The sequence below is a fragment of the Centruroides sculpturatus genome, unplaced genomic scaffold (genome assembly GCF_000671375.1).
Source record: "Centruroides sculpturatus isolate CEXI.00-Female unplaced genomic scaffold, Cexi_2.0 scaffold272, whole genome shotgun sequence".
Lineage (NCBI taxonomy): Eukaryota > Metazoa > Arthropoda > Arachnida > Scorpiones > Buthidae > Centruroides > Centruroides sculpturatus.
In genome coordinates this window covers 314563-330420 of record NW_019384484.1, presented here as the reverse complement: position 1 = coordinate 330420, position 15858 = coordinate 314563, and the positions used below count along the sequence as shown (strand labels likewise).

Here is a 15858-nt window from a genome sequence, read left to right as displayed (position 1 = left end):
TTCATACTGATTCGATATCGGACAATAATATGCAGGAGGCGCCATATACCCGCCGAGTTCGGGAGATACCGTTGGAAAATCAATGTGGTATTTTGTAGGCAATTTACACTGACAAATCCCCCGACAACTCGGGCCATCTTACTGTAAGTGCTGTAAAGAAATCTGGCTGACAGCGTACTTAACTCGGGCCTTTCTAGGCCCATTCACATCTCGTGGGTACATTCAATTAGCGCCTTTTTTTTTTTATCTCTAAACCTGCTCTAAACTTTCCCACTCCTCTTTTAAAGCGATGCAAACGGCTTTAAGTCGTATGGATTCTCAATTACTCATCACGTGTGGATCGTTTTTAATGTTATTTTTCTAGTTTTTTGTACCGCGAAAATATAAATAAATAAGCCAATAATTGATATTTAAAGATAATTTAATTTTAAGACATTACTTTGTTAAAAATGGGGCATTTTTAACCACTATAGTTAGCTTGATATAATTTTTGTTAATTCTTTTCTAGGTTCAACCTTGGTTCAACTGTTCAGATTAATATCTTTATCTTAACTAGTATCGATATCACGAAATTTTATCCGAATAAAACCTTTACTTACTTCATCAGGGAGGCGTAAAGTAAAGCTTGTAGGAAACCAAACAGCTCACTTGACCCAATAATAAGAGGGTTTAAAGGAGGACAGATAATTTAACGGCATTAATCACGTGGATTATTTGAATAGCAGATCTGGGAATAAACGCTGTAAGCAACTCTCACGAGGATTATTTATATAGAAGATGGAGAAATTTTGCGATTTCCATTCATCACACGATCGTAATTTTAACTTAAAAAGTGAGCGAAAGAGAAAGAAAATATGAAGAAAATAAAAAATATGTCACTAGCTAATTTCGTAAAAGAGTTAATGATGTGAAGAGTTGTCGGGACGTCGAGGACAAATGACATCAATTCCGATGCCAAAAAGGGGGCGACTTTAGTGGGTTAGCTAATGCAACAATCGGATTTTTATTGGAAAGCGCAGTTTGCTTTGCCACTTCCTATTGGTTTGTGTCGAGTCGTCGCTGTCTGTGGCACGAGTGAAGCACGACTGCAGCCAGAGAAGGAATCACAGTCATCTAACGGTTACACTTTTCAGTGCGACCCTCGACGAGCACGTGTTGGGTGACACCGACACGGCCCTAGTTGCTGTTTCGTCCGCCAAGGGCGCTGCCATCACCACTTGCACCCGTCTTCACTTACTCGCTTTAGCAATCGTGCTTTAGGAGCATGTTGGAGTTAACTGTGGTGTTTTAATGTCATGCAAATCGTTAACATTAATAGTAGTCGTGTAATGACTCCAGCCAAGAGACGCGATTAATGTTATATCGAGTCGAACTTGGTCAGTCATTGGATAAAGAGGTAGGTAATGATATATGTGATACTAAGTTCATTTGCTTGTAAATGATTTATAGCTGGGTAATTCGTAGCTTTGCGTAGGTCGTCTTACTCCTTTATATACCTCTAAATTAAAAATCACTTCCGCATTATCATTACACGACTAAAGGCGAACGAAAACTTGCTGCAACTTCTAACCTAACTTACTTGATGAATCGAACCGATTTTAATAACAAACCCCGTTTTTCCGTGTTTACAAAAGTTATATTTACTAATACAAACGTTTAATTCTCTTACGGGATAGTTTGGAAAAGTTTCTTAGTTGAATCTGATACAAAAAACTACTGTTTCAATCACGTATATCTGTCGACGTCTTTAACACGAAAAGTAAAGGAGGACGTAAATGCTATCCAAAATGAAGTAAGACAAGCCTCTGGCTGTTTCGGCGATCCAATAGACGTTATTGCTGTGGAGTTGAAGTTAACAGTCGCTGCTGGATTAGTTCGATGCACATTAAAGGAAGCCGCTAAACATTTCGTCCAACTAAGGGACAAATTAGCTTCGTACCGTATCTCGGGGAGAATGCAATTCACCCCACCTGGACAGCCAGATCTTCTCCAATGGAAGTGCAGCCACACTAATGACGTCATCAGAGACAGTGGCAGCTTCTTAAATAAGTAGGCTACTTGCTTACACGTCGAAATTGTTTTGCTTTATTCCATGCAATTTGCTAGCTTAATTTCTACTTTGAATTATTTATGTTGCCGGTAAGTTTATTCTTTTTTTTTCTTTATAAAGTTTCTAGTATTTCTCATCTAAAATCCCGTTTTTCTTTCTTTTTTATATCTTGATTATTAGCTATTTTGTAACTATTCATTTTATTTTTTTACTAACATTACTAAGAGGGAGCGTATCGTGAGAGAATTTGCATTCTTAACTAAACTGAATTTTAAAACTATTTTAACTTAAGAATATTCTCTGTACAATTTTAGAACTTAAACCTTTCGAAACAAAGGGAAAGGGTTTTTCAATTTCCTAAATTAGCACCGAGGGATTCGGGGTCATTCCCTAGTATATAAGTTGAACCTGGAACCGACCTTGAGTTTAGTAACTGCTGCGAATCTTTTCTGTTACTTCGGAACATGTTTGTGACAGATATTTTATTAAATTGCCTTATTTTTTCTATCATTTTCAGATCTTTCGTTCGAACTATAATTAGTTAATAAAATGGAAGCGGGACACTACACCGGAGAGGGGAAACTTCCTCCGTCGACTTACTACAATTCCCTATCTGGTTCGGCTTGTTTCCCTCTCCCACTTCTATACAATCAAATGAATTCCTATCCCTTTTTCTCCGGTCCATTTCTACCATTACATCCTTGCGTACTACCACAGCACGGTCTACAGGATTCTGCAGCACTCACCACTCCTCGCAACGTTTTAGCATCGAGAGACTTGATGAAGAATGCCGAAATGGCTATGACACCCGTGACATTCGACTACGTTCAAGCTAGACACAGATCTTACAAAGAAAAACATCAAAATGACGTCCAAAGATTAAACATCAGGCAAGCTAACTTGGCATCTATGCTGGGAATGCAAAATAATAACTGTGTCCCAGACGTCAAGAAAGTAGAAGCGGAAGGAAGCAACGAGGTATATCAAACGGAGCAGAAACCCTGTGACATCACCCCCAGAGTACAAAACGAAGGCAAGATAACTGAAGTTGGTCAAACCACCGAAAATGGTGAGTTATATTTTTCAAAAAATCAACATATATCTTAACACACGAATAAATAAATCTCGGGTTTATTTACGGTTTTAAAACTTATAAATATATAATTAAATATAAGAATTATATACAGTTTAAAGTGTAAATTTTTAAGATTTTTGTACATCTAGAACCTCACTACTCTATTTTCTATACCTTCCTTTACACGCGTACAAAATGAAAGCACTACTGATCGCAAATTAGATTACTAGAGGCTTTAATTCGAAATTTAAAGTAAAAAAAAAAAAAAAGAAACTATTAAAATATTGAAGTTGAATAAGAGATTTGCGAATATTATGCCTAAAGGCTTTTTTTCAAATATTTTAATAAAATTTATCGATAACGGGCCTCAAGCATTTAAATATTGCACGGTTTAGAGAAACATGCCAAAGATGGTAATAAGAAGAGGAAAACCGTGACAACGTGATCAATCATTTAAGTCACGAACCGCAAAGTTTTATCAGAGTACATTGATAACTCTCTTTTGACCATATTTGGATTTATTTTCTTTTCTTTAAATCTTAAGAAAACCTTAGATTTTTCAGCTTGATTAGTTTGTTTTAAGTAGTCGAAAATTAGAATAATACAAAAAGTCTCTAATCTGCAGAGAGACTAATTACAAAGAGTATCGATCACCGAGAAGGGAATAAAAATCGATTGATCAATGTTTTCCCTGTTTGGGATTATGCGAATATAAAACTTTTTTTTAAAACAAAAATTTAATGATATACCGTAATCTAAACCGTTATTTGAAGGTAAATTGGAAGATTCTTTCGCCAAATTAATAGGTTTTAACACCGCAAAGGGTACGAAAAATCTTTATGGACGAATTGTAATTTTTTATATTTGTTTATTAAATTAATATTGATAAAAAGTTTTATAAATCGATTAAAATCTTTTATGATAAACAGTTTTTACCAATTAATTCCCAAGTTCTTATATATAGTAAATATATAGGGTTTGTTCTTAATCATTTACATATGTGTTGTGATTAACACAATATAAATGGGTCTCACTGTGTATAGAGCTGAATTTCAAAGCTAAATAACTCTAAAATCTTATATTTTTGAAATATATTTTCTCTAAAAACTGAAATTTTTATGTATAAATATATTAATCTTATTCCAAGAGTTGTCGGTCATCCTAAAATATACTGCGATTAATGTAGTATATATGTATCTTACTGTGTATAGAAATGAGTTTTAACGTAAAATAATGCGAAAAATTTATATTTCATTAATATATTTTCTACAAAAAAATTCTTAGTATATGTGTAGATCTTGTTTTGACAGTTGTTTTTAGTTGTATTGCGATTAACGCAATATTAATAGTTCTAAAAATCTCAGGATGTGTAGAGATAGATTTTAAAGGTAAATAATGCAAATATTTAAAATTTTATTAAGATATTTTCTATAAAAATTTAAATTTCTATGCAAATTGGCCATAGGATATGGGACAAAGAGAAGTGGCTGTGAGTGTTATCTATATCTGAATGCCCATCAAAGAATATTTAGGGTCGTCTGATTAAACGCAATAATTTCTCCCCACAAAACGGTTCGATTTTCACATCAACCCCTCTTGTCGCTGTCAATCAAGGGAGAAATCGGTAGAAGACCCACACGTAACATATCAGTAACGGTTGCAGATGACATTGAATCAAAAGACTCTATTCATACATCAAGCTTAAGCTTTTTCAAAGCGAAAATCTGCTCTTTTTTTCAATTGAAGCGTCGCTAATATCCTACTGAACAAACACATGCTAGTTAGCATTCTGTTGCCATCATAACGACACGAATGACAGGATAACGTAATGACATCACGCTGCCCTCTCTGATATTAATTTAAAAGCCATTCGACAGTCACAATCGAGAGCGAGAGAGAGTTACGAAAGAATACGATTGTTTTCGAGTGCGGTAAAGCTGCTAATGTAACAATAAAGGAAATGTTTATAGAAAAGATGGTGACCCGACTTCTCCTGTACCTGAACGAAGGAAAAATACATTCCAATAACTGCTTGTAGCTGGGAGGGACACAGGTCTTCGACGAAAGTTATCAAGAATGTAATATGTCTTTCCATTGTAAGGAATATTAGTCGCAGCTAGTGTACTGTGGAAAGTGATCCTCCCTACCCGCTCCACAGAAACTATGTCACATGACAAATTGCCTTTAGCGAGCAGCCTTTGTATTGTATTACATTAGATTATAACTCTGTATTGTTCGTGCACACTCCGTCTTCTAGAGATGGCCAAACGATTTCTGAAGATAGCAGAAATTCAGCTAACTCTACCTTTATAGCAATAACTTAAAAAATTTAAATTTTTACTCACTTATCAAAAAAAGCAGCTTATTTTTGGCGAATATCAAAGAAGAGGAACCCCTTTAAGAGATAAAGTATGTTGCAATTTACTCTAGTCTATTCAAATCGTAAAGGTGGCACAGATCAGCAATAACGACCGCGACAGGATATGCGTAAAATCATCGTAGAAAGTTTCATTGTCGAACATTTCGTTCCTTACTCGTCCGCTTTAAGAGCAGTAAGATGGAATAACAGTAGATTTACGCCCACCATTTCTAAATGTTGGACAGTGGTTACATTTTGGCCTGCCAAGTGGTACCCACTAGTGTATATCAGTTAGCCGCAGATACTAGGTAGAGCCATATCGAGAAATATTGCGTTAGCTCCGACACATTAGGATAGAAACGAGAGAACATTTGCAGTTCTAAACAGACCCATTATCATTTACAAGTACAATAGATTCCGATAGGCCATTTTCAACTAAATGGCTGATATTTCCTGCACTTTATGTTCGATAAATAGTTGGATAAACGGACTCGACTCTTCACCTTTAATCTACGTTAAATCACTACACTTTATAATATAAAGTAATACATTTATTACTTGCATTGTTAACTGCCGATGTTCGAATAAACGAGCCGATCCTTCCGGTTCAATTTACTGGAATATTTGGTATCTGGATGATATCGTCCGAGTTATGGTATGAAGATATGAATTTTGGGAGATTTTCCCTGTCCAAACCGATTATAAAGGCAAAGTATCGGTCGGGAAAATTTAATTAAGCAATAAAGAATTTTATCATTGCATATTGGTGCAATTCTGTTATCTTAACAGGCCTAGATTTATTTTAGAATTTATTTTAAAGATCCATTTTCTATGCTACTTTGCTTCCTTTAACCAACATTACGCTAATTAAACAAAGCTAAAGCTTGGCTGCAGTAACGTTAGAAGAAGGCCTTCTAAAGTCTCCCCTTTTATAATTGTCACTTAATTAAACGTTTTATCCGCTACGGGTTATAGTCACGTTATTAAAAAACCCGTAAACGTCTTACTAACCGTGGTAGGATCATCGACAAGAGAGAAGATTGTTTCCCTATTCTTGCTTAAAACTTACGAAGATTCATCAAAACAACTACATATGACACTTGTAAGTCTGTTTTATGACCGAGTTTTTTTGCTTTCGTGCACAAATCTCGGACGTTATTCTTCAAAAGAACGGAAATATCATATTTCTTTAATCTCCTCGAATTAAAACACGTATGAGTTGGCTTAAAACTAGTCTGGCTAGAGTGAAGAGAAGAAAGGTGGAAACTTAACTAAGTGAGCACGAAGTGTCATGTATGTAACTGGTAGTCTTGTTGGAACGTTAAGCTTCCAATGTACTTCCTTTCCAGATCGTAACGAGGTCTGGAGAATTAAAATTAGTTCAAGGATTCTTCCACTCCACCCTAAGACACTGCTATAAAACAACAAGGAAGATTATTGCAAACATTTTAATTGGAAAGATTGTGAGATTTATAGCTAATTATATTTAAACACTTCAGCTGGCACTCCGTGGTTATAACATTCTTCTATCCTTAATTATAGCATTCTTTCATCTTTATTACCTAACTATGCAGTCTTGCACCGTTGTCTACTTTCTTCTCTAATAAAATTTTTGAACTTTTGAAGATTCACTGCAGTTCTAATTAAACACAGTGGAAATAACTTTTGCCTCTTCTTCAGATGTCTTTGTACTATTAAGAACATTTGTATTCTCGAATGTTAGGAATTTATCGCGGATAACAAACACCTCGAGAAATAACAGTCATTTTCAGAATGTTACAAGACAGTTATACAACTATGGCCTGTTATTTAAACGACGCTTTATGGCTTTTTATAAAGGCGAGCAGTTAAAGAGGCAACTTTTTATCAACTTTAACTGTTTGGTCCGATGTTCGTAGCTTTCCTTTTCTCTTTCTCTTCTTCTCTCGCTCGTAGACACTTCATTATACTAAGTCTACCCGATTTGTTGGATTTGTATTAACTTTAATTTTACTCTATTTTTTACTTTTATTTTTAGTAAATAAATCTTGGACAACCGGACAAACCGACTCTTCTACCTGTCCACTCTGCGGTGTGGTGGTGGCTCCATTGGAATGGCAAGCTCATTTTCGTCAAGAACTCGAGGAATTTACTAAGTAAGTTTTTACAACAGAGTTGTAACGGTTTTATCTACCAATTTTTTTCTGTACTGATTTTAATGAAATATTAAATTATTTGCCATAATCATATGTTTATGGAGGAAACTTCAGTCGAGGGAAGAAGCCATTGTTGAGGTGATCTAGCACGTTTTCTGACTCATCTATCACGTGAGAGAATTCAGATTTTCGGGAAAGAATCAATACTAAGTTAATGGTCCCGTAACTTTTGAGTCTTAAGAACCTACTTGTATGTCCATTTATCAGTAGCTAAGAGTTTATATCATATGAAGTTAGCCTTATACATTATAAGACTAACTCTACATGATAAGATGCAAGTTAATGATAATGCCTTTACGTTTAAGGCATCATTTAATTATTACAAATCCCATTGTAGTATTATATTCGCGTATCACTAGATACATATGCGATTGATAAATTTGAATTTTTCTAATTGGGCCTTTTAAAATATTCAAGAAGAAAAAGTAAAATAAAACTATTTAAAAACATTAATCAAGCAGATTTATTTAATAGGAGATTTGAAAAATTTTCTCAGAAATCATCATGCATGATTCTTCTAATTCCAAAAATATTAGAAACGACACAGCTGCTATTAAGGTGAATTGGAAAACTCAACGAACAGTAAATAGACTTTAGTTAGGCCCTATAAAGACTGTAGACGACTTCAGTACAGCAAGGTTCACTTGGCTCTGTTCTCTCTCTCTCTCTTCATCCGTGATCTCCTGGAAATAGGGAACAATTTTTATTGCTCCAACGATGTTTTTTTTTATTTTTTTTCTTCTTTACTCATTTCTACAATACTCCATTATATAAAAAGACAAATTTAAAACACATTTTCATTCGATATATATCCTCCTGCCACCCCAGACTTTGTTGATTTTCGATTGTTCCAAATTTAAAAAAGAAAAATCAAAAAATTTCTACATATAAACGCTATCTTGTGATTAAGAAATGTTTTTTTAAGCATTTATTTTTTAGAATTGCATATAGGAATGTAATTGTCGTGATCACGTCTTTAGCTTGGCAAATAATGGAATTTTACCGTTTCATGCTTGGTTTAATTTAATGGAAATATCGTTAAGTTTCTCATATCGGATAGAAAAATCTCTTTCTCTCTCTCTCTCTCTCTCTCTCGGGAAAATTATTTTCTTCTTATTTTCAATTTTTATGCTTAATTGAAGATGAGGAATTTCAACTTTTGTTTCAAAAACCGATTCCTCTATCAGCTGTTTGATTGCTTGTACTTTATAAATATCAGTTGATAATTAACCTCTTCTTCGATAGAAATACAATGTGGATGTGCCAAAAAGAATCTATGGTCGATTTGGTAAGTTGTATTTTACATTTCTTAATAATTTGGAAACTTTAATCGACTTAAACGATGGTTTCTTTAGTTCAATCCTACGACTGCTTCTCTGGAACATTTGAGGATGCACACGCTGACTGAAGCAGGAAAACGTACTGTTGAAGCAAGAAGAGAGGTAAATAGACATCTAACAACTAAATGCTGCATCATTTTCGTTTAAAATGAATTTTATTTAACGAAAAAACTTGTCTTGCAGACTTATTTACGCGTCAGAGCAAATCGTTTGCATCGGTTAGGAGGTACGTTATCAGTTTTTGTGTCTAGAATATAGTTTTCTATCAGCATTATGCCTCTTTTATGACGTGTAACAATTGAATGTTTCAGTGTTTTATTCTTTAGGTAGGAGTTGCAGACCAAGAAAAGCATCTCTAAGTGAGACAAGTGTCATAAAGCCGAGATTACCCAACGATATGAAAGTACGCAATTCTATATTTTACGCTCTTTTTTAAAGAAAAAAAGTTTAGAAATTATTTAGAACTCGGGCAGTTAAACAAAGGGTGAATAAGAAGAGGCAAATTCAGTCAAACTGATGGAGGAACCAAGATGACATCCATGGCATTCCTGGATGTCTCCATGTGTCACTCGGTGGTGGTGTAAAATGCAACGCTTCCAGCCATCCCTATTGTCTGATGACAAGAATAATAGGAAATTAATTTAATTTACATCAACCCCTAGCAAGTATGGCGGAAGGTGCATCTCACATACCACGAATAGCAATCCAATCGTTCTGCAGGCTTCACTGATCAGAAAATCCTATTGGTTTTTCCCTACTTGTCTCTCCATTGGAATGATTAAAAATTAAATTTTACACAGTTTTTAGCTTCATTCTACAACATTATTAAATGTTTCAATGTCTTTACATATTTATTTTCTAATTATTTAGCTGTCGAACGATATCTTTCGCTAGCTTCAACAACGAGTGGCAATTAAAATTAACCATAAAGTGTGAAAGATCACGCATCTAGAACACTTTTCTAATAATTCAAAGCTTAACCCGAAGAAAAATATAAAAATTGATTAATAAATGTATAATTTTGAAGTTTTTCAAGTAACAAATCCTTTTAAAGATTGACAGCAACAATCAGGAATGTTAAAAATCAAGCACCTATTATTCACTATTAAATTAAATCAGTTCGTATGGCACCCCTCGAGGCTCTTAACAGGTTTTAAGAAACATAGACAAAACTGTAGTAATGAATCACTAGCAGAGAAGAAAATGAGCGATTTTAAACGAAAACAAACAGTCAGGACAGAGCTGGCGTAAAAATTAGCTACTGAAGAATGTTTCTTCTCATTGCCGACGGGTCGGCAATTAACGGGTTGATTATCTTAACGACCACCCCGGGGACAAGAAGGGATGCATAATTGGCACAACGTAGAAAATAACATTGCTATGAACAAATAAGACTTTTTGTTTGTCTTTTCGAAATGTGTTTATTTTAAAATGCTTTTTTTTTTGTTCTGCTTCTCCTTCTCTTCCACTTTCTCATTTTCTCCTCCTCTGCATGCCTTTAGGGTCAAGATGAAGCGATCAGAACGGAGACGAACGGTTCAGGTGAAGTGATGATGCTAGGTTTAACAGGTGAGTTTAGTATATTACGTGTTACGAACCGACTTTATAATAATAATCCTAAATTTTAAAGGGGGTTAATTCAGTTTTAACCTCATTTAAAGCGAAAGAATCAGCGCTACTGTTTAACATATATTGTTGATTCAATTAAAAAAAATCTAAGGTAGACCTTCCCTTTTTTTATTATCTGATTACAACAACTTTTTATATCAACACAAAAGTAAAAAAAAAAGAAAAAAACGCAGTCCAACAAGGTTTTCTTAACAGTTTATTACGCATTAGTAACGAGAAACCTCTTTCAACCCTCTCTTTTCCATTTGGGGAAGAGCTGCACTTTTAAAATTGCTGCAGGTTGTCAGCTGTCTGGGTTCGGGATATTAAAACACTGGCTACCACGTGACAACATACAAATCAAGGAAGGAGCAATAAAAAGCAGTCGGAGGACTGCCGAACGCTGGCACATTCCTTTCCGCAAGCTACCTACCTACCTCCTTCTAATTTATGGGATGTTATTCTGTCGCTGAAACGCTGCAGAGTAAGTCTGGTCGGATAAGTACAACCGTTTCGAGTTTGACGATGAATTAAAAGCTATTTCTGTTTCCTAAGCGCTGTACGTCAAGCGTATACTCTGCTTGATATTGCTTCTTGTCTTCCCGGCCGCTAACTGAACTTCACCCTCTACTATCAGCATTTTCAATCTGATATTTGTAAATACTTTTTGATTTTTTCTTTAATTCTTCTGGGTGCTAATAAATTATTTATATTCCCTCCTCAGTACAAAAGAGTGATAATCAAGAGCAGGATAGCAATAAAGATTTCTCGTATCCTTTTTTCATTTTTTATTTATATATTTTTTAAAGTCGTTTTAAGCTTTTCCTTAATACTAACTACAGTTCTGAAGTTGACATTAGCAATAGAGATGCTTCTAATGAGAAGAATAATGAAGAGTAAGCAGGAAGTTTTATTTATTAGTGCCTATTGCTTAACTGGGAAATCCTAAATTTGTAATTTTGCAGAAATTTGGAAACTCCTCATCTAATGTCACCCATGAATGGAAGGTGTAGCGATACAGAAGAGAAACGGAAGAACGGATCCAACATCCAATGCGTCGTATGTTTAGTAAGTAGGACTTATCAATTCTTTTGTTAATAGTTCAAATTATTATATACTAAAACGTGTGTTTTTGCATTATTTCTTAAAGGAATCCTATCGCAAACCTGTTGTTTCCGTATGTTGTTGGCACGTACATTGCGAACGATGCTGGTTAAAGTCATTGGTAAGCAGTTAAATTTCGGGATATAAGAAGAAAAAGTTGCAACATCTGCATTCGAGAACGGAAAGCATCCCTCACCATACTTGCTGTTAGCAGCAGAGGGTATCCATGAATAGATTTTTAGCTGCAGAACCCGTAATGCGTTTCGCATATAGTAAAAAATCGAAAACGATAGCTCAGTTGTAGATATTTATGAAAAAAAAATCCATTTTGTTGTTACTCCAAGCGGCAGAAATTCGTGTCGGTATCTACAGTACGATAGGCAAATTTTATCTAAAAATATTTTACATCTTCTCTAAGTTTTGCACTTTAGAAAAATATGTAAAATTTTAATAATATTCTTTGAATTTTTTATTTCTTCAAATTAAATTATGTTTAATAATTTTTTTAGGGTACAAAAAGGTTATGTCCTCAATGCGATGCTATCACGTCACCTTCAGATCTTCGCCGCATCCATTTGTAGCTCGTGTTAAGTGGCCATCATTCTTCCTTCATTATTAAAGCAAATTGGAAACAAAGAAGGACTCTTGACGTATGAAATTCCATCAAAAATAAAAATAAAATATAAGTAAGTAATAAATTATACGAATATATTATCATTTCACGTATTCACTATTGTAACGAAGGGTATACTTTCAGGATAGCTTCGGTTGGAGTTCATCACTACTGAACTAGGGGACAAAAAGAATTGGTATACAAACCAAGCTAAAAGGACTTTTTCTTGTGTGTTTGGTGCAATAAACTGATAAAAAATATATATATAAAAATTATATATTTAAAAAGACTGTGCGCGATATAAACTGGACGTTCACCTTCGGCTTATGTCATTTAAAAACAAACAATTGTAGTTTTACTGTGATACTGTAAATAACCAGGCTATAGACAAGAGAACATAAAAAAGAGAGGTAAGCAGCCTATCTTTTATCATATCATGTATACAGTTGCAGTCTTTCCTCGTAAGGATTGTTCATTAATAATTCTCGATGTTTATTCAAAGTTGTCTATTGTTGTGTGCTGCGGCATATTCAGTTAATGTGGACGAATATGACGTTTTTTCCATTATAAAAAAACAAAAAAAGTAAGTTTTTCTTATTCATTTGCGAGAATAGAAAACAAAGATTCGAGTCTACTAAACGGTTACAGTTTGTCCCAATTATTTAATTAAAAAAACATCCAAAATTGTTGTTGAACAATAAAAAAAAAAGCAAAGGATTCTCCTCATCTTAACTGGTTAGAATTGAATAAAAGTAGGCTTTTTTCTGTAACCGATATAATTATTAGTAGAAAAATTCTAAGAAATTTAAGAAATTTTTCATCTTTCCCAACAATATTAATTTTGAAAAATAAAATATATTAAAGAAGTGAAGAAAAGTTTCCTTCTTATTAAAACTCTAACGATTGCAACCTTATTTATAACGCTTATCATCTCGGTTATCCGAGTGTAAACACGGATTATAAGAGGATATTGGAATTGACTAATATCAAACGCGATTAATGGTTCTTTGTAATGCTCAATAGTGTTGCTGGCCCTCTCATTAGATGGTCAAGAAGGTGTCCAGAAGGTTCGGACAACTAATGGAGCCGTAAACTAGTCGGATGACGTCGTATCTAAGGTCGAGAAGTACTGTACAACATAGAATGAGATAAGCTGTGGCGAAACAGAATGTTGAGTAGACTTTTATTACTGGTGTAGATTTTACAACCTGCAGATGAAGTTAATGGTTGGGAAGTCTCCAGATCTGTAATCTCTTGTCCGATGATTGTGTTTAGACATCGCATCATTCGCTTTACTATATGTACGGATTAGTAATATACTAACGAATTTAGTACCTTATAAAATTATCTAAAATAAATATTTATCACTCGATGCTTTATTTGTCACTCCTAAAACGATACGATTATATTTTAGCATATTTTCTATCTACCTAGTTTTATATAGGCCTAGATTTTTGTAATTTTCTAAGTCTCCAATATTGTCTGATTACTTGGTTAACAGAAAGTTTATATAGGATTCAGTAATTTATAGGGGATTAAAATTGAAATAAGTGAGTCATGCCGAACTTAATCTATTGGTAGTGAGGGTTGAAGACGTTTAGAAGGATAAAATTGTTTAGATTTTCAATTGTCTTGACATGTTTCTGCCTTACATCTGCTTTGCTTTTAATGTATATTATTACTTTAGGATTTTGAATTGATTTTAATACTTTTAAATGTTCAAAATGAAAATTTTTCATTAACAAATAATATAATTCGGTGTTTTATCTGTAATTTAAGCCGTTTAAAGAAGGGGATCGTGTAAACACGGTTATTTTCAAGTTATCTTTAACGTTAGTATATACACGATCAGGATTAAAGACGTTTCGATGGTTAAAATTCATTTAAATTTTGAATTTTTTGAAGATGTACATCTGTTTTTATTATAGTTGCTTTATTATTAAATGGAGATACGTTATTAATTTAGGGTTTTGAGTATTCGAAATGAAAATAATTACAGAAAACAGAATATAATTCGGAGTTTTATATCACTTTTAAGCTCAGTAAAATCTATATTTATAGAGATGTACGATTACTTTCGAGTTAATTTAACAGATTAGATAAAAAGTAAAGTTTTAAAATTTCTTTATACTTAATTTATAAATATAAGTTTACTGTTAGACATAAAATTATGTAAAGTTTTAGTGTATTGATACTTTAGATGTAATGCAGTTTATATGTTTGTTGTTTAGATTGGGATATTGCCCATTTCAGTTCCATTCTGTTCAAACTGATCAATAGAAAAAGAAGAGGAAAAAAAGAAAGGAAACAACAACAACACAAAAAAACTTGTGTTTCCTACTTGGGAAATTCTTTCCAACTCTTAAGTAGTTGGTCCGTAAAGTATACAACACTAAACTTAAAGTCATGCTCGCTCGAAATGACAGGGCGCGACCTCCTGACCCAAAAGAGGGATGCTGTAGCGACGCCGCTTTACCGATGGACCATAACACGATTTGTCGCTATTACCACGTGACATTTTCAATCAACATGCAGCGGTTGTCTGTGTGTCGGCAGTCGCTGCTGCAGTCAACACAGCCAGGAGCCATAAACGTTTGTCCACGATGGAACATTGTCGGAATACGGGTCGTGCGAGGAATCGCACAGCAACAAGTAGAGTTTGTGTAGCGCACGTTGACTGCTAGAGAAATTCGCTACAGTGACTGCCTACTAACGAATAAATAGCGAACTATTTGAGAATAAAGTTTAAAATAATCTCGAATCCTGTTTCAGTAAATAAGTTCCCGACTGAATTTTATATTAACTTTATTTTATTTTATTTTTTTTATTTGGTGGATAATCTCTTATATATTTGATTATTTTTTATTAAAATCTTGTGTTTTTTTTAATGATTTTTATAGTATATAGGCCTATATATTTAGAAAATTATATAACTTTCTTGTTTTCGATTGAGTATTTACATAGGGTCTATACTTTTGAATGGATCTGTTCTGGATTTCTTTGTCCATTTATGGATTCAGATATTAAATTGATAAAAAATTTGAATAATTTTTATCTATTCTTAAACTTTTTAAAAGTATTTTCGCTTTAAGTAACGCCTAAATTAGTCCTAATTTATACCTTTCTGTTAATTTTTCCAACGTCAATAATGACGCCATCCATAAACTCTTGGTAAAAGCGTTAATTTTAAATTTAATTCTTTAAAGAAAGGTTTTAAAACAAGAGAAATAGACAGAGTAATTTTAAAATGAGAAATTACTTTCGATCAAATTACTAGAAAGATAAGATATTCGTTTACACTTTCAAAAGAAAAAAAAAAGAATGAAGTTAATCCTCATAACATAACTTTTAACGTTTGGAAGGGAGATTGTACTTTATATGACACCAAAACGGTATAAAGGAGGGAGTCAGAAAGTTAAACTAGAGTCATTTAAAGCGGATCACGTGAAAGAGGCGCAAGTAAATCCCGACAATCCCTCAAGAAGCGACTATTACTCATAGCAAGAGAAAAGTA

The 15858-nt window shown here is 33.7% G+C and overlaps 1 protein-coding gene across 2 annotated transcripts; it reads left to right on the top strand.

Moving 5' to 3' along the window:
• Positions 1-1158: 1158 nt before the first annotated feature.
• Positions 1159-13585, top strand: LOC111621533. Of its 2 annotated transcripts, none has more exons than XM_023363692.1 (14): positions 1159-1396; positions 2568-3119; positions 7502-7619; positions 8925-8967; positions 9035-9121; positions 9203-9245; positions 9346-9422; positions 10522-10588; positions 11352-11397; positions 11470-11523; positions 11593-11695; positions 11778-11852; positions 12241-12417; positions 12489-13585. In XM_023363692.1, exons 2-13 carry the CDS (start codon positions 2600-2602, stop codon positions 12310-12312), a joined length of 1305 nt encoding a protein of 434 aa, XP_023219460.1. In that variant the 5' UTR covers positions 1159-1396; positions 2568-2599; the 3' UTR covers positions 12313-12417; positions 12489-13585. The 2 variants fall into 2 exon arrangements, with proteins under 2 accessions (XP_023219460.1, XP_023219459.1); XM_023363691.1 differs by having other exon boundaries at positions 9331-9422.
• The last annotated feature ends 2273 nt before the right edge of the window (positions 13586-15858 follow it).

Bases quoted from the DNA above. Each gene is read 5' to 3' on its own strand.
- LOC111621533 (XM_023363691.1), top strand. From the start codon at position 2,600: ATGGAAGCGGGACACTACACCGGAGAGGGGAAACTTCCTCCGTCGACT. The intron at 3,120-7,501 runs GTGAGTTATATT...TTTTATTTTTAG, and splicing joins TGGTCAAACCACCGAAAATG to TAAATAAATCTTGGACAACC. The intron at 10,589-11,351 runs GTGAGTTTAGTA...TTCCCTCCTCAG, and splicing joins GATGATGCTAGGTTTAACAG to TACAAAAGAGTGATAATCAA.